The 24,065-nt window shown below is 44.9% G+C and overlaps 1 protein-coding gene across 1 annotated transcript in view; it reads right to left on the reverse strand.

The window, feature by feature from the left end:
* LOC132834997 (glutamate receptor ionotropic, delta-1-like) overlaps positions 1-24,065 on the reverse strand; it is an 831,861-nt gene that overhangs the window by 60,963 nt on the left and 746,833 nt on the right. Inside the window, exons 10-12 of the mRNA XM_060854217.1 lie at positions 22,084-22,281; positions 16,357-16,687; positions 10,967-11,105 (exon numbers count right to left, since the gene is read on the reverse strand). Coding sequence (XP_060710200.1) covers positions 10,967-11,105; positions 16,357-16,687; positions 22,084-22,281 — 668 coding nt within the window. The remainder of the gene's footprint in view (positions 1-10,966; positions 11,106-16,356; positions 16,688-22,083; positions 22,282-24,065) is intronic.

The raw sequence follows: 24,065 nt of genomic DNA on the forward strand, positions 1-24,065 counted from the left end.
GATGTGGCCACACCAGAGTCTTATACAACTGCAACATGATCTCAGGACTCCGGAACTCAATTCCTCTACCAATAAAAGCCAGTACGCCATCTGCCTTCTTCACAGCACTATTTACCTGGGTGGCAACTTTCAGAGATCTGTGTACATGGACACCAAGATCCCTCTGCTCATCCACACTAGCAAGTATCTGACCATTAGCCCAGTACTCCATCTTCTTGTTACTCTTACCAAAGTGAATCACTTCACACTTAGCTACATTGAACTCCATTTGCCACCCTTCTGCCCAGCTCTGCAGCTTATCTATATCCCGCTGTAACCTGCCACAGCCTTCTACGCTGTCCACAACTCCACCGACTTTCATATCATCCGCAAACTTGCTCACCCAACCTTCTAGCCCCTCCTCCAGGTCATTTATAAAAATGACAAACAGCAATGGTCTCAAAACAGATCCTTGCAGAACACCGCTGGTAACTGCACTCCAAGATGAACCTTTACCATCAACTACTACCCTCTGTCTTCTTCCAGCCAGCCAATTCCTAATCCAAACCTCCAACTCACCCTCAATGCCATATCTCTGTATTTTTTGCATTAGCCTACCATGGGGAACCTTATCAAATGCCTTACTAAAATCCATATACACCACATCTACCACTTTACCCTCGTCCACCTCCTTAGTCACCTTCTTAAAGAATTCAATAAGGTTTGTGAGGCACGACCTGCCCTTCACAAAACCATGCTGACTATCCTTGATCACATTATTCCTATCCAGATGTTCATAAATCCTATCCCTTACAATTCTCTCTCAGACTTTGCCCACAACAGAAGTGAGACTCACCGGCCTATAGTTACTAGGGCAGGAATCACTGCACTGGATGGAAGTGGGGAATAGGCGTTTCTTCAGTTTGAATTTGTTGCTTCTCATGGGGTTATAGTGAATGAGGTCAGTCACACACAATGCTCCAGGACTATTCCTGTCATGTTCCTGAAATCATGCCCTGTATCTGGTGAATGGAAGTGTTTGTGAGTGATCTCACCAAATGGCAGAATAGATTCGATGGGCCTAATGGCCTACTTCTGTTCCTATATCGTTTGGTCAGATCCTGCCCTCATCTTCAAATAATCAGCTGAGCTGACCATTGGAATATTCAATCACAGCTGGTTTAGTTGGCGATTGCCCTGCTTTTAGTCAGGGAGTGTCACTTGATTGTGTATCGCCTCATGGGTCACCTCATATTCAGTCCCAGAAGAGAATATTGTCACGACACACAGAATGGAAGAAGCACTCGATGTAAGGTGACACAGTGTTGGTTACTTTGCCCAGTTGAAAGCAGGAAAATCAGTAACACGTTACCATGTGATGTCTGGACATGGCAAATTAAACAGGAGAACAAATAGCAGCAGAATTTGAAACGGTGTTTTGGGGGGAGGGAGGGCAGGCATTGTTGGAGGAGGGGTGCATGTATGGGCAGGAACCCTCATACTTCTAGTATCTATTTAGATGCAACTTGAAACATCACAACATACAAAGCAATGGGCCAACTGCAGGACAATGGGCTAGAACAGGATGTTTGATGGCAGGTGCAAACAGGATGGGCCAAATGGCCTCTTGCTGTGCTGACAAAACTCAATGACTCCTTCCTGCTGCCAAAAATGGACAACCAGTAAATGGAAAAGGAAAATTGGAAATTGGTTGCTTTCATTATCTTAGCAGAGGGATTGGTTTATTGACCTGTTCCCTATCCTGGACACATCATGGGGAAGTCTAAGTCAGTGTAATCTCCTTGTTGATCCATGGCCCAGCCTTCGGTACAGTGAGAGCAGCGAGACAACCCTCTCTCGGTTTGCTCACAGATTTTCATCACTTTCTCCAATCCAAGTCTCTGATGCATAAAAACAGGTTGGGCTGATAGAAATTCTCAATGGCCCAGGATAGGGTCCAAGATCCTGGCCATGTGGAAGCCTGAGAGCAGCAGGACAGTGTCTCATTCCCATACTCTTGTACAGTGCCTAGGGCATGGTGCTTCAGAATGAGCCGAATGTGCAGTGTGGGCAGTGGGCAGTGAGAATCACAATGTGTGAGGTACTATCCCCGTTGGGTGCTGTGCATCTCTGTGACATGTTCAGGCACTGCATTATGCACACACAGTTAGGATATTGAACTAATTTACATTAATATTTGACAACAACCAGCTTCTGACTGAAAGCTCCTACCTGTTTTGATTCATGGTGTACAGTACTGTTCAGTTGAGGGTGCTGTCATTTAAGTCAACACTGCTCTCTGCTAATTACAAAAATTAACAACAAAAACCCTCCACCATTCCATTTTAGATTAGATTAGATTACTTACAGTGTGGAAACAGGCCCTTCGGCCCAACAAATCCACACCGACCCGCAACCCACCCATACCCCTAACACTACGGGCAATTTAGCATGGCCAATTCACCTGACCCGCACATCTTTGGACTGTGGGAGGAAACCGGAGCTCCCAGAGGAAACCCACGCAGACACGGGGAGAATGTGCAAACTCCACACAGTCAGTCGCCTGAGTCGGGAATTGAACCTGGGTCTCAGGCGCTGTGAGGCAGCAGTGCTAACCACTGTGCCACCGTGCTGCCCACGGTGATTAGTTTTTAATCAATGGGTTTCTGATAACTTGATATAATACACTAATACTTTGCATCGTTTTCTCTTGTCTTCTTACTCTCAAAATTATCCATCAGGCACTGGAAATAAAGAATGCACAGGAATAAGTCGATCAGACAGCACCTCCCGTATTGGTGTCTGTCCTTCATACACCCAAAGCTTCTGATCTCATTGATCCAGCCGGCTTCAAGATTACCTATCCTCATCCTCCAGGCGAATCAAATCTGAAATGCAGTTGTAGATTCTATCTCACCCACTAATCCTGCACTACAGCTCTTTTCCCTTGCACAGCTCATATTTTCTTTGCAGCACACTTGTCTCAGAGCGCTGTCTGACCTGCTGCTGCTTTTGTATGCTGGGTCACGATAAGAGTTGTTTGTGTTGAGGTGAATGTGGCAAAGTCTTGCTGGGAGGATAGCTGCAGGAACCCAAGGCACTCCTGACTGAAATTAAAACCAAACAAAACCAAAGCATTTCCAGTTCTGACCACATGCTCTGGAGATATCCACGCTCCCCTGACACTCTGCTTTCATACAGACGGATCTCTCATTTCACGAACATATAAAAAGCAATAAGCTGTGAAGAGGTGACTTGGGCTCTGGCAGCTTCAGGGCAACACAAGTAAACAGATTCTCTCTTTTCCTTCATGCCCTTTTGAGATGTATCCGTGAACCCTTCAAAAACCAAGCCTGAGCTGGCATTTCCTGCTGCTCCTTACATTATCTCACCCCCATCCCCTGGTTATTGAACCCACTGCTAAAGGGAAAGGTTTCACCCACTCTATCCCCTTCACCATTTTGTACATCTCTATCAGGTCACCCCTCAATCCTCTTTGTACTAAGGAAACCAACTCCAGCCTGTCTCGTCATTGCTGAATCACTCCATCTCCAGTCAACATCCTGGTGAGTCTCCTCTGCCCCCGTCTCTAGTGAAATCACATCTTTTCTATAATGTGGCATCCAGAACTGCTCACAGTGCTCCAGTTGTGACCTAACTAACTGGATATGTAGCTCCATCTTAACATCATTGCTCTTCTAGTCAATGAGTCAACTAGTAAAGATAAGTATAACATATGACTTTTTAACCACCTTTATCCACCTGCCCTACTGCCATCAAGGTTCAATGGATCATCTAACCCCAAAAGGTCATACTGTTCATCATCAACTCTCTTGTCTTGTTAGTTCTCCCAAAATGCATCACCACATATTTTTCATGATCAGATTCCATTTGCCACTGTTCTGACTCGCCTACCCTACCTATATTGTCTTTTAGCCTAAGGCTTTCCTCCTCACTATTTACCAGCCCAACAGGTTTTGTGTCACCTGAGAACTTACTGATCATTCCTCTACATTATGGCTAGATCATTAATATAAGCAACGAATCAGACAGAGGAGTGCGATATGATTGAAAAAATTGCAATCAAGGGGGAGGAGGTATTTGTGAACGTGATTCTGTCAGAGAAAGGCCACATCTCACAGGCTTGATGGAGTTTTTTGAGGAAGTGACTTAATGTGTGGTGGAGGTACATGGGCGTTGGTAAGGCTTTTGATAAAGATTGGTCCAAAACTGGCTTCATGGCGAGGAGCAGACGGTAATGGTGGAATGGTGTATTTGTGACTGGAACCTTGTGCCCAGTAGCACACAGCAGGGTTCAGTGCTGGGTCCCTTGCTGGTCGTTGCTTATATTAATGATCTATTTCTGTCTGATTTCTGATTTCCTGATGAAGGGCTTTTGCCCGAAACGTCGATTTTGCTGCACTTTGGATGCTGCCTGAACTGCTGTGCTCTTCCAGCACCACTGATCCAGAATCTGGTTTCCAGCATCTGCAGTCATTATTTTTACCCTGTCTGATTTCTGTACCTGCATTGTTCTTCTGAATCATGAATGGAAATCATTTAAAACCTCACTTCTGTTTTCCAACTCCACCCACAGATTGACACTTAGGTGCCTAATGTGCCCCATTCCAACCCTAGTTATCTTCTTGTGTCTAATTTATTTTGAAAATGCCCTCATACAATCTGCACATGTAAAAGCCCCCCAGACAGCTCCTTCCAAACCTAAGTTCACTTCCATTCAGAAAGACAAGGGCAGTAGATACATAGGAACACCACCCCTGCAAGTTCCCCTCCAAGCCCCTCACCATCTCGACTTGGAAATATATCGCCGTTCCTTCACTATCACTGGGTCACAATCCTGGAATACCCTCCCTAAGGGCATTGTGACTCTATCTACCTATAGTACATGGACTGAGACAGACAGCTCACCTCCACCTTCCCAAGAGTTAACCTTATTGAATATACTTCACAAAAACATGATGGACCAGGGCCCTGACACCTTCACACTCCCAGAATGAACTCATCTCATTTTTGGAACAAAGCCTCAAACATGCAAAGAACGATGGAGACCTCAGTAGCTGACAAAATAAAAGCCTTCAAATGTTTCCATCCAGATATTTTGTTCTGTCTCTGCCTATCAGATTCTGAAACATTCTGATGTTAGTCAATCGATAGTTGCAGATCTGAGCTGTGGTGATTCAATGTACCATGTCTCTCTGTTTCCAGGGGGAGGTCAACTGCGTGTATGAAGTAAATTAAATCCATGTTGCAGTTAGACATTCAGAGCACCAAACCGACTCAGCGAAGCCTGGGCACAGTCAGCGTGATTGAGATCCTAGCTTTAGAAAGTGAAATAACTAAATATAAATCTACATGATGGGAATCTGATAATGCTGAAAGCAGCACTCCATGTAACAGCTCATTGTAGGGGGTGGCCCACTGAACAGAAGGGAAGGGAATAATAGAAAATAAAGATTTAATGCCAATGAACAATGTTTGCAAAACAAAACTCCCCGAGTGAATGTTCTCTCACAAACTGCAGCAGCTTCATCTCCTGAAATGTTAATTCACCACATACAGACCCCTCAGGAGAGGCTGAATGAGACAATGGATTTGTACTAACCTGCTGTGGGAGACGGCTGCAAAATGATTTTTAATGATACAAGCGAACAAGGATATTACTGTTATTTTAAAGCAAGCATTTAATGCAAACTGACAAAATCCAAGTAACAACAAGCCATTTGGCCCCTCGAATCTGCTCCCCCATTCAGTGAGATCCTGGCTGATATCATAGAACGTAAAACGTAGAATCCCTACAGCGTGGAAACAGGCCATTAGGCCCAACGGGTCCACACCAACCCTCCAAAGAGTATACTACCCAGACCCGTTTCCCTACCCTCCAATCATGTAATCCCCCTGACTAATGCACCTATCACTACGGGTAATTTAGCATGGCCAATTCACCCAACCTGCACATCTTTGGACTGTGGGAGGAAACCGGAGCACCCAGAGGAAACCCACGCAGACACGGGGAGAATGTACAAAGTTTACATTCCCATCCGCTCCGATAACCCCTGATTCTCCAGCTAATCGGAATATCCTCTGGTGTGTTAAAAAGATGCAAATGGATTTGCATTTCATCAGCATATCCCCCCACTTTAATATCAACTGAAAATAATTCTTCAATTATCGTAAGATGAGGATGTGCAGGATTGGAGAACGGTTGCTGATTGCAGCAGGGAAAGGTCAGAGGGATGCCGGGAATGAAAGTTGCTGATGGGATATTCTACATCCAGTGAAATGGAAGGTCATGACCATTTCAAAATAAATATTTACATCCAACTTCCAGAAGGGAAAGAGACATTGTGACTGACTGCATCGAGTGTGGAAATGTTTCTGTAAAGGTTACAAAATGTTTCAGTTAGAAACATGGAACAGACAGAAACTAAGAGCAAGAGTGGACCATTCAGCCCTTTGAACCCATCATGGCTGATCATCCAACTCAGCCCCCGTTCCTGCTCTCTCCCTGCTGTAGTGATTGTAACACGGTCAATCAAGTGGACCTCATAGAATAGGAGCTCCCTGATTGGAGCTCCCTGGTCCAATCAGTGAGCCCTGACTGACTGATATAACCAGGAGTGTCAGAGGTTCTGCTCACTCTGAGAGCTGGCTCTGAGGGAGTTGGATCAGTGTCAAGGACACTCCACATAAAGGGGGACTTGGTGATGGGATACCGGCCTCTGGGGCGCTACTTCACCGAGGGTAAAGCCGGATATATCTGATCAGTTGGTGGCTGTGTGCCCAAACCACCCACAGAACATTTACCCAGCGATGGGGCAGTTTATGTGGGAATATAGCAGCACTCCAGGTGCCCCCACCCGCTCATGGACTCCTAGGTGTCTGTGACATGGTGAGGGGGGGGTGACCCTGACACAGGGTGGTCCCTAACACGGGGGAGTCTCTGACACAGGGCAGTCCCTGACACAGGGCGGTCCCTGACATGGAGGGGGGGGTAGCCCCTGACACAGGGGTCTCTGACATGGGGTGGGGTCTGTGACACACGGGAGGGTGTCTCTGACACATGGGGGTGCTCCCTGACACGGGGGGGGGGGGGGGGTCCCTGAGACAGAGGGTGGTCCCTGACACAGGTGTCTCTGACACGGGGTGGGATCTGTGACACACGGGATGTATCTATGACACGGGGTGTGGGTCTCTGACACGGGGTGGGATCTGTGGCACACGGGAGGTGTCCCTGAAACAGGGTGGGGGTCTCTGACACGGGGAGGCCTCTGACACTGGGTGGGGTCTATGACACGGAAGGGTCTCTGACACAGGGGTCTCTCTCTGAGCCACAGTATCGTGGCTTCGCGCTCTCTAGGCTGAACTCAGGAAGGAGCGAGCTGCAGGACTACACAATAGCTTTTCACCATAAATATCATTCTTTCTCCAAGTCTGTTTGGTTTTGTATGTTCCTCTTATTCTCCACAACCACCTGATGATGGAGCAGTGCTGAGAAAGCTAGTGCTTCCAATTAAACCCGGTGTTGTGTGATTTTTAACTTTGTACACCCCAATCCAACACCGGCATCTCCAAATCATATTTGATTAAATTTTTATGGAGGTTTTTGTTTCCTATTTGGATGTGAGGGTTGCAACAAGAATTGAAAGAGGTAATAAATGGTTTTAAATGATATATTTATTTGTTTACATTTTAAAATGCTCTTTGTTGGACTGAAACAAGGCTGCCACTGATCATAGGAATTGACTACATTTCTGGAAATTTCCAGCAGTCAGTGCGGAGGGTAAAATCTAAAATCACTACCCTCCTAAAATGTCACACCCTTCCATTGTTAGGAACTTTCAGTCCACAAGGACAAAAGGCTAGTAGATGGCACATATTCCCAGTTCTGAACCCAGGCGGAGCTACTAAAACTCATTATGCCTGAAATGGTACTAATAGCTCACACAAAAAAACCAATTGATTTTGACAAGGACAGAGACTGTAAATGACATTATGTCTGGATGCAGGCTTGCTCACTGAACTGTAAGGTTTCTTCTCAGAAGTTTCATCACCATACTAGGTAACACCATCACTGAGCCTCCTGTGAAGCACTGGTGGTATGGCCTGCTATTTATTTATGTGATTAGGTTTCTTTGGGTTAATGATGTCATTATCTGTGGTGATGTCATTTCCTGTTCTCTTTCTCAGAAGGTGATAATTGGGGTCTAAGTCAATCTGTTTGTTGATAGAGTTCCAGTTGGAGTGCCATGCTTCTAGGAATTCTCTGTGTGTCTCTGTTTGGCTTGTCCTAGGATGGACGTGTTGTCCCAGTTGAAGTGGTGTCCTTCCTCAGCTGTAATAGTGGGCCATATCACCAGTGCTTCATCCAGAGGCTCACTGAAGGTGTTACCTAGCATGGTGACGAAACGTCTGAAAATGAACCTTCTAGCTCAGTGAGCAAACCTACACCCAGAAAACTCAACTTGAGCTACAAATCTTCTCAAAACTCTCTCACATCATGTCTGTGGAGCTGCTAACAGTTCCATAAATACCTTAACATGATTCTTAGACTCCTAAGCAATGAGATGGAAACCTATTACATGGAATCCACCTGTTAGGTTGAAACTGATTTGCCTAGGAATCCCTTCACATGATCAAAACTCCTAGTTGTTGAGAAAACACTTTAATTGTTCATTTTCTGAACTCAGTTTCAATCTCATAGACGCAGTTTTTTATGATGATTGAATTAGTCTGTGAAGGACTGTAGGCACTCTGACTCTAAGCTCAGTTAAGCCTGTTTCCATTCTCAATTACTCTGAAGCTTCCAGAAGTAAAATTATTTTCACATGAAAAATGGACTAACCTCACATTGTTAAAGCTTCTACTAGTACGAAAAGGGATTCAGACAAAAAATCCTGCCTTCAGTCAAATGCATCCATTTGTATCCTTGCTTCGACGCAAAAGACCTCCACTGGTTTGTGCCTTTCAGGACTTTGACAGAAATCGCATGAATTGGTGTCCATCAACTCGATTATTACATTATTCTTATTGGTAACCTCTTTCATTTTCCCTCTTTTTTACTGTGCATGTGCGTGTGTGGGTGTGTGGGGTATGTGGGTATGTGTTTATGGGTGTGTGTGTGTGTTTGTGGGGTGTGCGTGTGTGTGAAAATGTGTGTTTGTGGGATGTGCATGTGTGTGAAAATGTGTTTGTGGGGATATCTGTGTGTATCTGTCTGCGTGTGTCATGTGGGTGGGTGTTCATTCGCTGGGACTCAATGCAAGAATTAACTATATTTCTGATTTTAACCCGAAAGAGAGCTTGCTGTGGGTTATTTGAAAAATTGGGTTTCAAGCACAGGGGGCGAGAGAAGAAACCCCGAGACCGATATCAAAAGGAAAAGGGAGCAAGAATTTTGTTTCTTTTTAAAGAAATACAGACAGAAGAGGAGTAAATAAAATATTCATCTCTCCCGAACACTTTGATTGGTTTCAGTTTCTCCAATTCTCCTTGTCAAGCTCTCAAGGAAGTTGATACTCTTCAATGAGAGCACTTTTCCAGCTCTCGACAGGTCAAAGATTATACACATTTGCAGCTAAGACCCCCTTTTTCCCGTACTCCATCCACTTTGCAACAAACCTGAGAATAACATTTCATTTCCTAATCATTTGAACGGTAACAGTGATTCTCGTGGAAAATATCCATATCCTTCAGAATCCTAACATCAAAGCAATATCCTGAACTCAATATCCATATTCTTCAAGTTGAAGATTAATATAAAGCCAATATATTGGACACTTTCAGTACGGAATAACCAGATGAGTCCAGCAAATAATTAAATTAAAAGCTGACCCAGGGCCAACATGACTCAGCTTCTCATCTTGATGATCTCTCTTTGGTGAAATGCCAACAGCCACCCAAATAAATCAGGAACACTTAACTCTTTGACATCAGAGCCATTCATTACTCAGTGACAGGTTGAGTCATATCCTGTGATAGTAGCAATAAAAAAATTCTCAACTGTTTCCATGCAAAGTAGAAATATATGAAATATTTATTGGTAGCTGAAAGCTCAAGGTGAGACATGCCATATTTGGGTAATTTACTGTCGGTAGTCTACAGAGAAACATAAAGTTATTACTTCTCATTATCTGTCCGTTTCTTGAGACCCAAAAGCTGCTTGGGTGTACCAGGCTTCACCTCTCACTCTTGCTGCTACAATAAACTGCATTGCTCTAAACATTCATAACAAGACAACTCTGCGACAACATTGGAGAGCCAAGCCTGCTCTATTGGTAACAGTACTGACAGACCCACAGAAAAGCCTTTCAGTACTTCACGGAACAATTTGAAATTGATTTTGAACTCACGGTATTTGCTTTAGGATAATATTAAAGTCATGGTGTAGCAATAGTTTTCTATTTGGCAGAAGGTGAATCCTTGCTCCCATCAGAAACACATACTGACCGAGTGATTGGCTCTGACTGATTTAAACTCTTCCTCAGAAAAGTGCGGTGTATGAGAGAGAAAAAACATTTCTCCCAGTGCAGTCAGAGCCAAGCCTGAGAAATGAAACAGTGCTGGTTTAATCTTGCCAAGCCTTTGACAGATCATAATCTTTTGAATATTTTCTCCATGTAATGTTGATGCATATTTGAATACATAAATACTTCTGTCACAGAGACAATTAGAGAAATAGTGACAAAGTTGAAAGCTATATTTTGAACTTGAACCCCGAAGTGAATATACGAATCAATGATGATGTGTTTATGCCAATGCAGCTTTTCATCTCAGATGTGTTCAACATGACCCAAATACCAGCTTCCCCTTTTGAGATGACTGCTGATAGGTCAGACTAATCCCCAAGGATTAAACAGAGCAGCAACACAGCCTGCATTGTGACAGATAAGCAGATCATTTATTGGAAAAGACATCAGCACAATTCCACGTCCCTTTCCACCTGGAAGCTTATGTTGAAGTCACTTACTGGATGGAGTTATCCATTCGGGAGACAGTCAGGAATGCAGCTAGGTTGGCTGTGTACGAAGAACATACGATCAATGTGAAAAGCCACCAGCTTCCCATTACAATCCGCATGGCAACCGAGTTCATAGGTGAATCCCCACCTACAACCAACAACATTTATTACAATGTTTTAAGATCTGAACCAATAACAGATCTTAAATCAGTTCCATCAAAAACAACAGAAAGTATGAAAAGATAATTATTTCTCATTTTATCAAAATGTTTTGATAAGTTTTTGAACAGTACTAATCAAATCTACTCCTTTAACTGTGAGAGAAAACCTGGAAAGAGAGGTCTCAGAGATAAAGTGGAAATGTCACTGGCCTAGGAACGCCAGCTAATGTTCGAGGAACTTGGGTTCAAATCACACAAAGACCGATGGAACTAAAAATTGATCTAATGGTGACTACATTACCATCATCAAGTGTGTTAAAAATCCACCACATTTGCTGATGTTCTTACCCAGTCTGGGCCTCCATGTGACTCCAGACCTGTAGCAATGTCTTTGCCTCTTAACTGTCCTCTGAAATGGACCAGAGAGCCAACCACTTCAAAGGCTGCAGGGGCTGGACTATAGGTACTGGCCTGGCCAGTGATGCCACATCCTGGACAGGAGTTTAAGAAAAGCATCAAAGCAACATCTTTAATGGGACAGAGATGGTGGGGTGGGGGGGAAGGGGATTAATAATGGTACAGAAATGATGTGGAGGGTAAAACAGTGGACAACCCCCTATTTGCACACTGCTAACAACTCACCCCTTGTATACTGTTACGGCATTGTAGCAGTCTACATTATTAGTGTGCCCAACCGTTGTGCTGTTAGACTCACATTAACTTAAAGCAATCCATTTAGTGAAACTCAGAATAATGATCAGACTGAGGAATTACACACTGAAAATTAGATGCTGAGAGAGTTTTCGGAATAACTTAAACGGTGTACCTCCATTTGTGAAACTTGTGGCCACCTTCATGGTACACAAATAGGATGCATTAAGAAAATTGTATCTGATTTACATTTACTAATTAAGTTAATTATGAAACAGACTTTTCTTTGCAACTCCAAAGCTGGCCAATCCATTATTTTGAGAAATATATTTCCATTATTTTAATAAGGACACATTAATGCAAATGAATATTGGTATTTTGTTGTCACTGCCTTGGGGATTGCAAAGTGGAAAACTCTCGGCTTTTTACCCACTTTGATCAACGAGGCCTTCATTTCGCAGTAATTTCAGATTCATTCCCCCGCGGATTAACCCTGAGCCTGCAATAACCAAGCCTCATTTTTTATTCATTCATGGGATGATGCATCACTGGCTAGATCAGCACTTATTGCCCATCCCAGAGGGCAGCTTAGAGTCAACCACATTACTGTGTGGTCTAGATTCACAAGTAGGCCAGACCAGGTAAGGATGGCAGATTTCCTTAGTTATTAGACGTTAGCGTACCAGAGGGGCTTTCCCTGACAATCAAAGATAGATTCAGGGTCATCATTAGACCTTTAGTTTTTTTTATTGAATTCCAAATTTCAATATCTGCTGTGGTGGGATTTGAACCTGGATCCCCGGATCTGTGGATTAACAATCCAATGATAACACCACAAGGCCATCGCCTCTTCCTATAGCCTGTAAAGAGAAGATTGTTCATCGTAAAACCTGAAGAACATCTCATGGATGTGTTGAGGACTCAGGCACCCATGGAGAGAGTTTCTGGTACCTGCCATTAACCCTCCATCACTGAGTCTCAGAGAAGGATGAGGAGCAGATTGACACTAGGGATCTCTGAAACCTTTTGCAGGATGACTGCCGAGTTAGCACTTCCACAGCACAGCCTTTAGTACCCTGCTCCCTAATCTGTGTGTCACCTTCCAACTGAACCAATAAGGATTGCCACAGCCCTCCTTTCACTTCAGACTCATACAGTCTCAGCAAATGAAGCCTTTGGCCTGTCCTGACTGTGTTGGTTCTCAGAAAGAGCAGGAGAAAGTGAGGTCTGCAGATGCTGGAGATCAGAGCTGAAAATCAAACTCCACCCCACATCCCTGCAGTTTCCTATCCGACCCTCTGAGCACCACGTGTCAGCCCCATGTGTCCAGTCAGGTTCTGGGGACTAAAGGAATGGCCTTCCCCTGTGATGCTGGATTCACTCATTGTGACAGGGCACCATTCAAATACATAGGGCTCTGCTTTCAAATATGGAGCCCAACAGCAAACTCTTCTTGTTAAAGATCTGGTTAGTTTGTGAGTAAGAAAGAAAGTTTTGGAATTTTTCTAAATTCATGCTCTGCACTTTGCCCATCAATTAATTGATAGCTGAAAATGTACATGAAAATCTCTTGTAGCCCTGAGGAACTGTTCTGTTCCTTGGGAATTAAAAGCTGGTGCTAATACAGTGCTACGGAATGGCCGCTCGTTAATCTTAAGGGAATGGAGAAGCAGAGTTAACATTTCAAGTCTGATATAATTCTTCTTCAAAACTGTACTAAAGAAGGGTCACAGGAGTCAAAAACGTTGATTCTCTCTCTCTCTGTCTCTGTAGATGCTGTCAGACCTGCTGAGTATCTCCAGCATTTTCAGTGTTTGTTTCAGATTTCTAGTATCTGCAGGATTTTGCTTTTATGCTAATCTTCAGTGTTTGCCATTTGTTAATGATGCCATTGGGAGTTTGGAAAATAGGACAGGAGTAAAAGTTCATGTCCACCTCATGCTAAAAATTAATTTGAATTCTATTTGGCTTGAACACAACAACAGCACTTTCCAATGTTCCTGTGGTCTGAGGGACTTTGCTCAGTTTCTCTGTCCATGTTAAAGTCTCCACAATGCCTTCCATCACACTGAAGAAAAATAATTCAGTTGTGACCAATTCCACCATAGTAATGCAAGAAAGGTTACCTGGGTGGAGTTTTCTCAGGTTCCTGGACATATTTAAACAGAAGAAGCCATTCAGCTCGTCAGACTAGCTCCACCATTCTATGATGGTGCCTCCTTGCCCACCTGAACTCCACTATTCCAGCCTGATCCTCTGACTTCCTCAAAAATCGATCAAGTGCACTCAACCACTGAGCATCCCCAGCTTGCTGAGAGAGAGATTTCCAAAAGTTCACTGTCAAACATTTCTAACCTTTCAGCTAGCAACGGGAAGCTGACATTCCTACTTCATTCCAGTTTGATAGTCACAGGTAAGGTGCCAGAAGACTGGAGGTTGGCAAACGTGGTGCCACTGTTTAAGAAGAGTGGTAAAGACAAGCCAGGGAACTATAGACCGGTTAGCCTGACCTCAGTGGTGGGCATGTTGGAGAGAATCCTGAGGGACAGGATGTACATGTATTTGGAAAGGCAAGGACTGATTAGGGATAGTCAACATGATTTTGTGCTTGGGAAATCATGTCTCACAAACTTGATTGAGTTTTTTGAAGAAGTAACAAAGAAGATTGATGAGGGCAGAGCAGTAGATGTGATTTATATGGACTTCAGTAAGGCGTTCGACAAGGTTCCCCATGGAATACTGATTACAAGGTTGGATCTCATGGAATACAGGGAGAACTAACCATTTGGATACAGAACTGGCTCAAAGGTAGAAGACAGAGGGTGGTGGTGGAGGGTTGTTTTTCAGACTGGAGGTCTGTGACCAGTGGAGTGTCACAAGGATCGGTGCTGGGCCCTCTACTTTTTGTCATTTACACAAATGATTTGGATGCGAGCATAAGAGGTACAGTTAGTAAGTTTGCAGATGACATCAAAATTGGAGGTGTAGTGGACAGCGAAGAGGGTTACCTCAGATTACAACAGGATCTGGACCAGATGGGCCAATGAACTGAGAAGTGGCAGATGGAGTTTAATCAGATAAATGCGAGGTGCTGTATTTTGGGAAAGCAAATCTTAGCAGGACTTATACACTTAATGGTAAGGTCCTAGGGAGTGTTGCTGAAGAAAGAGACATTGGAGTGCAGGTTCATAGCTCCTTGAAAGTGGAGTCGCAGGTCGATAGGATAGTGAAGAAGGCGTCGGGTATGCTTTCCTTTATTGGTCAGAGTATTGAGTACAGGAGTTGGGAGGTCATGTTGCGGCTGTACAGGTCATTGGTTAGGCCACTGTTGGAATATTGCTTGCAATTCTGGTCTCCTTCCTATCGGAAAGATGTTGTGAAACTTGAAAGGGTTCAGAAAAGATTTACAAGGATGTTGCCAGAGTTGGAGGATCTGAGCTTTCGGGAGAGGCTGAACAGGCTGGGACTGTTTTCCCTGGAGCTTCAGAGGCTGAGGGGTAACCTTATAGAGGTTTACAAAATTATGAGGGGCATGGATAGGATGAATAGACAAAGTCTTTTCCCTGGGGTCGGGGAGTCCAGAACTAGCGGGCATAGGTTTAGGGTGAGAGGGGAAAGATATAAAAGAGACCTAAGGGGCAAGTTTTTCATGCATGGGTGGTACATGTATGGAATGAGCTGCCAGAGGATGTGGTGGAAGCTGGTACAATTGCAACATTTAAGAGGCATTTGGATGGGTATATGAATAGGAAGGGTTTGGAGGGATCTGGGCCAGGTGCTGGCAGGTGGGACTAGATTGGGTTGGGATATCTGGTCGGCATGGATGGGTTGGACCGAAGGGTCTGTTTCCATGCTGTACATCTCTATGACTCTATGGCTGGGTTGCTCTAGGTCTGGATCCCTGGAGTCTGAGCCATTCGGGAAGGACATGCATTCCACTCAGTTGGTTTCTCATTTCACCAATAGGATTTGTGCAGTGAGTTAATGAGGAAGGGTGTGGGAATTTTGGTGGATTCAGAGAGAGCAAAGAAACACAGAGAGGAGAAGCTGAAAGGTGAGGAGATTGGAAAGAGTGCACTCTCAACATGCTCAACTGCTGGCCATTCCTGTTTCCAACCACATCCTATCCCTGCATTTATTGCACAATGAGCTCAGTTTTCTGAGGGCCACCCCTCAGCCAATGACAGATTAATGAAAGATTTACCGAGCTCTGGGGAAAAGCCGGGGATGTGGCTGACAGGAAGTTCCTCTTGCAGAGACCCAGCACAGACAGGACAGGCTGAACAGACTCTTCCTGTGCTCTAAAGGTTTGATGCCTCGATGATTGCGATGAAGGCCAACTTCTGAAAATGGGCAGGTTAACCACTTCCCTGCAGCCTTCACCTTCTCCACCCAACCCCCCTCTCCTCCCTCAGGGAGCTCCTATTACTCGTGGGTCTGTTACCATCCCCACTGGACATCCCACACACATCACCATTCACATTCTCCATCCCTTGTACATCCCCAGTGTCCATGTCCATTACACTCTGTCTCATGTCACATTACAATCAACCACACTTTGACACTCATGAGAAGGTTATGACGTACCTTGTTGAACGAATGCACCATACACCAGCCAGATGGCACTGTGAAGAGTGTTGGAGGTGGAAGGGGGTGTCTGAGGATGTGTAGGTGTCTGAGTTCGGACCAACTGCACGCGATTGAGCACAAAGATCAGGACGCCGACCAGAGGGATCGCAGCAGCAATACAGGCCCAGACTGCCAGGTCAAAGGGAGCAAAGATCGAGAAAATGTTAATCTTTTCCTCTGGCTTTTTCAGGAGGATTCCGACGGAATAATCCATGTAGCGCTTGCTGAAATCCACAACGTTCTCTCTCTCCGGAGTGATGGTTATTGCTGAGATTGCAATGTCTGCTTTCTGTAAACAAGAAAACAGAGGTGAGTTACCACCATGCTGTCCAGACCAGGCCTTCTGTGTTCAGCAACACTCTTATCCCAATGGATCCTGCTCCTTCCCAAATATCCTTCCCCAGTGAGTTTACTATCAATCTGCTTCTGGGAAAGTCAGTTCTACATTCTCACATCCCTTTCTGGCAGAGGCACCTTCTAGATTGAGGAAGCTTTCATTTTCATTCGAAGATGATGCTTCTTTCTTTTGGATTTGATACAAGAGCAATAAATTGTTCTGTTACCACCTCATATGTTCCTCTGATTGTCTGGAATACCTCACCTGCTCTGCTGCTAACTTCCTCGCTTGGAGAATGTATACCCCACTCCTGAGGATGATCTTTGTTGACTCAAGCCCCAATCTGGCACATTGTTGTGTGTGGAATGAACTGCCAGAGGCAGATACGATATGGGCGTTCAGGGCACTTTATGATAAGCACATGAATATGCAAGAAATGGAAGGATATGGACCTAGGGCAAGCAGAAGGGGTTAGCTTAATTTGGTGTCATGTTTGGCACAACATTGTGGGCTGAAGGGCCAGTTCCCGTGCTGCACTGACCTATGTTCTATGCTAAGTGATAGATGCAGTTACAATGTTTGAAAATCATTTGGACAGGTACATGAATAGGAAAAGTTTAGGGGGATATGAGAGTCGAGAGTGTGGGGCTGGAAAATGACAGCAGGTCAGGCAGCAAGGGGTTATGCCCGAAACGTCGATTCGCCTGCTCCTCGGATGCTGCCTGACCTGCTGTGCTTTCCCAGCAACATACTCTCTACTCTAATCTCCAGCAGCTGCAGCCCTCGCTTTCTCCTTAGAGGGATATAGGCCAAACACAGGCAAATAGGACTCGTTTAGTTTGGAAACTTGGACAAGTTGGACTGAAGGGTCTGTGTCTGTGCTGTATGACTCTATGACTCTGTTTGCTGGCTACATTGAGGTAGAACCACAATGGACGAGGTGCCCCATCAGTGTGCAGCCTGGAGAGAAATGACCACATACTGTCAGTTTGGGTGAAAGGTTATCAGCCTGAAACCTTGGATGGGATCTTCCTATGCCCAAAGTGGCAAATGTTGAGAATTTTGATGCCTGTGGTCCATCTGAGAATGTGTTTGATAATCTCTTTAGTGTCAGAGACATGGGCCTACAGTCCAATACTTAACAAGATACTTAACCTAGTAACTCGCCACTGTTCATTTCAGAGTAGGTCAGTGATTCAAACTGTGGTGCCCATCTTGATGCAGCCCACCTTCAGTAAACATTAACCAGAGACAAGGAGCTGGGTCAGACACTGAGTGTTTCCTCTCTACATTCACTCCCAGTGCCAGCCCAAGGCAGGAGCTGTCCCCTCCTGGCTTGGATGGGAGTTAGACCATCGCTCTGCCATCACGTGTTCACACGTTAGAGACTGGCACCAGTAGGTAACCCACAAGCCCCATCTCAGAAAATACCTGAGCATTTTACAAATGCCACGAAAGGTCGACATTTCTTTTTGAAGAGAGTGTCTTTTAGAGACTGGCTGTCATTGATCTTGGCGTGGATAGTTACATGGGCAAAAAAAGCATTCCCACAAATCCAGAAAATCTGGGAAAGAATCTGCAATGTGGGTGGAAAAACATCACCAGATAAAGGGTACTGGAGTGTGAACCTACTGGAACAGATCATATCCCACACTCTCCTTTCAAATCTCAACAAACCGTGGGATTTATTCATCTTTGTCAGTCCCTGAATCAATTGTAGTCACAGGGTGAGACTGATGCTGTACCAAATGATTGATGTAGACTTGTTGATTTGATTGAAAACATTCATATCTGTCTGCTTTGAGCAAACCTTTCACACAGGAGCTCTCTGGCTATTCATTTCACTTGTTTACAGGCTATATTCATTGCTGGCTTCACCAGTATTTATTGGCCAGCACTGTTTGCCCTGGAGAGGGGCTGGGGAGCTGCTGTCTGGAGCTACAAGGACACCCACTATGCCATTAGGGAGGGAGGGCGAGGATGCAGTGACACTAAAGAACCAGCGAGATATTTGCAAATGAGGATGGTGAGTGAATTGGAGGTGGCAGTGTTCCCATGTAGACGATAAGAGCATGAGATATAGCAGCAGAATTGTACCATTTCACCCATCGAGTCTGCTCTGCTATTGAATAATGGCTGATGTGTTTCTCAACCCCATTCTCCTGCCTTAAGACCATAAGCCCATAAGACATAGGAGTGGAAGTAAGGCCATTCGGCCCATCGAGTCCACTCCACCATTCAATCATGGCTGATGGGCATTTCAACTCCGCTTACCAGCATTCTCCCCGTAGCCCTTAATTCCTTGTGACATCAAGAATCTATCAATCTCTCCCTTGAAGACATTTAGCGTCCCGGCCTCCACTGCACTCTGCGGTAATGAATTCCACAGGCCCACCACTCTCTGGCTGAAGGAATGTCTCCGCATTTCTGTTCTGAATTGACCCCCTCTGATTCTAAGGCTGTGTTCACGGGTCCTAGTCTCCTCGCCTCACGGAAACAATTTCCTAGCGTCCACCCTTTCCAAGCCTTCTCCATATAACCTTTGATATTCTTACTAATCAAGAACTTATCTGTTTCTGTCTTAAAGACATTCAATGACTTGGCCTCCACAGCCCTCTGTGGCAGAGTTCCACAGATTCCCCACCCCCCAGCTGAAGAAATCCCTCCTCATCTCAGTTCTAAAGGGTCATTACTTCACTTTGAGGTTGTGCCCTCAGGCCCCAGTCAGGCCTACAGCAGAAACATCTTCTCCACATCCACTCTATTCAGGCCTCTCAGGATTCTGTAAGCTTCGGTGAGATCTCCCTTCCCCACCCCACCCCCACCACTCCCACCCCCCTCCCATCCTCCTAAACCCCATCAAGTACAGACGCAGAGTCCTCAACTGCTCCTTATATGACAAACCCCTCATTCCCAGGATCATTCTTGTAAACCTTCTCTGGACTGTCCTCCAGCACATCCTTCCTGAGATACAAGGCCCAAAACTGCTCACAATATTCCAAATGTGGTCTGACCAGAGCTTTATACAGCCTCACCAGTGCATACGCAGTCTTGTATTCTGGCCATCTTGAAATAAATGCTAACACTGCAATTGCCTTCCTAACTGCTAACTGAACCTGCATGTTAACCTTCAGAGAATCCTGAACTAGGACTCTCAGTCTCTTTGTGGTTCAGGTTTCCAAAGCATTTCCCTACCTAGAAAAGAGCTGAAAATGTGTTGCTGGTTAAAGCACAGCAGGTTAGGCAGCATCCAAGGATCAGGAAATTCGACGTTTCGGGCCAGAGCCCTTCAAAACATCGAATTTCCTGTTCCTTGGATGCTGCCTAACCTGCTGTGCTTTAACCAGCAACACATTTTCAGCTCTGATCTCCAGCATCTGCAGACCTCACTTTTTACCCTACTTAGAAAAGACTCTACACCTTGACTCTTCCAACCAACGTGCATAACCTCACACTTTGTTTTCCATCCACCATTTCTTCACTCACTCTCCTGACCTGTCCACATCCTTCTGTAGCTCCCTGCCTCCTCAATGCTATCTGTCCTTCCATTGATCTTTGTGTCATGTATCTGCTGCCTTTGCTCTTTGAGATGGAAGTAGCCGTGGGTTTGGAAGGTGCTGTCTAAACAGCTTTGGTAAATGTCTGCAGTGCATCTTGCAAATGGTACACACTGTTGCGACTGAGCATGGGTGGGAGAGGGAGTGGATGTTTGTGGATATAACGTCAATCAAGTGAACTGCTTTGCCCTGGATGATGTCAAGCTTCTTACATGTTGTTGGAGCTGCAGCCATCCAGGGCAAGTGGGGAGTATTCCATCACACTCCTGACTTGTGCCTTGTAGATATTGGACAGGCTTTGGGGAGTCAGGAGCGGAGTTACTCACTGCAGTACTCCTAGCTTCTGTAGCTACAGTATTTATATCGGTTTATATATTTGTATATCATTTATTTATACACAGAGACAAGGTAGATGCAGGAAGGATGTTCCTTATGGTAGAGCAGTCCAGAACCATGGGCAATAATGTAAGGACAAGAGGTAAACCTTTAGGACTGAGATGAAGAGAAATGTCGTCACCCAGAGAGTAGTGAGCCTGTGGAATTCATGAGCACAGAAAGTGGCTGAAACTAAAATACAATATTTTCAAGAAGGAGGAAGATATAGCTGTTGTAGCGATATGGGGGAGGGTGGGATTCGGGTATTGAGTTCGATGATATTGAATGGTGGAGCAGGCTCAAGGACAGAATGGCTTATTTTGGCTTCAATTTTTTTTATGTTTCGATATTTCTATAGTGAATCCAGTTGAGTGAACACTTTGGATGTCAAGGGGCAGTTGGAGATAACACGAATGTTACTTTATAACCCAAGCCAGGACATTGTCCAGATCTTGTTACATTCGAACATAGACTGCTTCAGTATCTGAGGAGTTGGAGAATGGTACTGAACGTTCTGTCAAATATCCCCATTTCTGACCTTATAATGGAGGAAAGGTTATTGATGAAGCAGCTGAAGATAGTTGGGTCTAGGACATTACCCTGAGGAACTCCTACAGAGATGTCCTGGAGCTGAGATGACTGATATCCAACAACCACGGCCACCTTTCTGTGTGTCAGATATGACTCCAGCATTGGAGAGTTTGCTCCCGATATCCATCTTTGCTAGTTTTGCCAGGGCTCTTTGATGCCACACTCTGTCAAATGCGACCTTGCTGTAAAGGGCTGTCCCTCTCCCCTCCCCTCTGGAATTCAGCTCTTTTGTTCATGTTTGAACCAAGGCTGTAATGAGCTGTGTGGCCCTGGTAGAACCCAAACTGGATGTCACTGAGCAGGTTATTGCTGAGCAGGTGTTGCTGATAGCCCTGTTACTGACACCTTCCATCACTTTACTGATGATGGAGGGTAGACTGATGGGGCGGGAATTGACAGGTTTGGATTTGTCCTGCTTTTTGATACAGGACATACCCGGGCAACTTTCCATATTGTTGGACAGACGCTGACATTATAGTTGTTGTGGAACAGCTTGGCCAGGCATGTGACAGGTTCTGGAACACAGGTCTTCAGCCTGATTGCTGGGATGTTGGTTAGAACCCATAACCTGACTGTCCTCTGGGCAATGAAAGGCCAAACTCTTCAGTATCTGTTGCTCACTGGGGTATCTTTCCAGAGTTTTCTCAGCATGAGTACATATCGCTCCTGACCTGCTTCATGTATACATGTGCCGTGAGCCCTGCTCCTTATCACAATCTCACAAACACACCGTTCCTCTGTCAGAACTGATACCCTCTCAGTGCTGCACTGGAGTGTTCTCCTAGGTTATTGGCTGAGCTTGCCAAGTAAGAAATGAATACTCACCTTGTTAATGAGTTCCCCAATCATTCCATTCCATGATCCATTGGGTAACTGACTGCCATACTTATGATCCACGGCTTGATAGATCTCGTATTTGAATCCCAAGTGCTTTGCCAGTGCATCAAGGACGTCAATGGAAAACCCCTTGTAGCGTTTCGGTTGTCCCAAGATGTTCTCAGCCACCATTACAAAGGGCTCTTCCTGTGGAGACATACAATATTGAGCTGGAGGTAACTGTGGGTATTGGTCGTGTGACAGAAAGTGGAGTTTATTCCATCAGCAAACTTGCACAACAGGTTGGCCAGCAGCAAATGACCAGGGAGAAATCCCAACCTTCTGTGCAAATTTCATCATGTTATTAATGACCGTTAGCAATAGGAGTGATTGACATCTCGTTCTTGCATTTTTGCTGCTTTTAAAAGAAAGATGATTCAAGCAATGAATGATGTGTGGCATTAACCAGCACTGAGAGTAACCAGGAGCACTGACAGACTGGTACACTGCACCATCCCCTTCATACTGTTTCCGAAACCTTGTAAACAGTTGGAGGAAAACTGGAAAAACAAAAAAATCCAAACATATATTTAGCCTGACCCTCAAAGCTTTGGCCATGAACTGAGACATCAGGGATCCATGCTGATGAATCGAATTTCCACGGTGCTCAGGGAAAACATATGGCAGTGCAGGAGACTTACTCCAGCCCCTGTCAGCTGCAGGGGGAGATGCCAAGGTCGGGATTCCAGGGGCGGGTTAACTATTGGAAAAGGAACATCGTGACCGGGGGTGGGGTGCGGAGGGGGGGGTTGGGGGGAGGTGTGGAGGATGGTGTCAGGTGGCAGAATGATCATGGACATTCTGGAGAGTTATTTCAAAGAAACAGCTGAGGCAGGATTGATTGAAGTGAACCTTGAAGTGTTCTGCATGATTCTGAGAGGAGAATTTGGGATCATCACACAGCAGCCAGGGGAGTGCAGGACAAGAGAGAGAGAGGAAGTGACAGAGAGGAGTGAAGGGGAAGGAGAACGGGGAGTGACAGGAGGGAGGGAAATGGAGGGTCAGAGTGAGGGGGTGACAGAGAAGTTGAGGAGTGATCTTATTGAGGATTATAAATGATTTGAATGTGAATATAGGAAGCATGGTTAGTACATTTGTGATGATATCAAAACTTGTGGTGTAGTGGACAGTGAAGAAGGTTATCTCAGAGTACAATGGGATTTGGATCAACTGGGCTAGTGAGTCAAGAAATGGCAGACATTCAGATAAAAGCGAGGTGTTGCATTTTGGTAAGACAACCCAGAGCAGGACTTACACAGTTAAAGGTTGGGTTCTGGAGAGGGTCGCTGAGCAGTTGTATCACAAGTGGGCAGGCTGGTGGAGAAGGCGTTAGGCAGGCTTGCCTCCATTGGTCAGACCATTGACTATGAGAGTTGGGTCATCATGCTGCATCTGTAAGGTTTGTTGGTGAGGGAACGTTTGGAGTACGGTGCACAGTTCTGGTTGCTCTGCTTTAGGAAGGCTATTACTGAATTGGAAAAAGTGCAGAAAAGATTTACAAGGATGTTACTAGGATTGGAAGGTTTGAATTATAAAGAAAAGCTGAATAGGCAGTGACATTTTCCCCTGGAGAAAGTTAACCATCACACAACATCAGGTTATAGTCTGACAGGTTGATTTGGAAGTATAGTACAAGCTTTCAGTGTGCTGCTCCTTCATCAGTAGCTAGTGCGGCAAGATCATAAGACACCAAATTCATAGACACTTGATGAAGGATCAGTGCTTTGAAAGTTTGTATCTCCCAATAAACCAGTTGGACTATCACCTGGTGTTATGTGATTTTTAACGTTGTTCACCCCAGTCCAACATGGGCTCCTTCACATCATTTTTCTTCTTGAGTGTAGCAGGTTTAGGGGCTTAGAAGTTTATAAAATCATGAGGGGCATGGATAAGATGATTTGCAAAGATCTTTTTCCAAGGGTAGGGAGGCG

The sequence above is a fragment of the Hemiscyllium ocellatum genome, chromosome 43 (genome assembly GCF_020745735.1).
Source record: "Hemiscyllium ocellatum isolate sHemOce1 chromosome 43, sHemOce1.pat.X.cur, whole genome shotgun sequence".
Taxonomy (NCBI): domain Eukaryota; kingdom Metazoa; phylum Chordata; class Chondrichthyes; order Orectolobiformes; family Hemiscylliidae; genus Hemiscyllium; species Hemiscyllium ocellatum.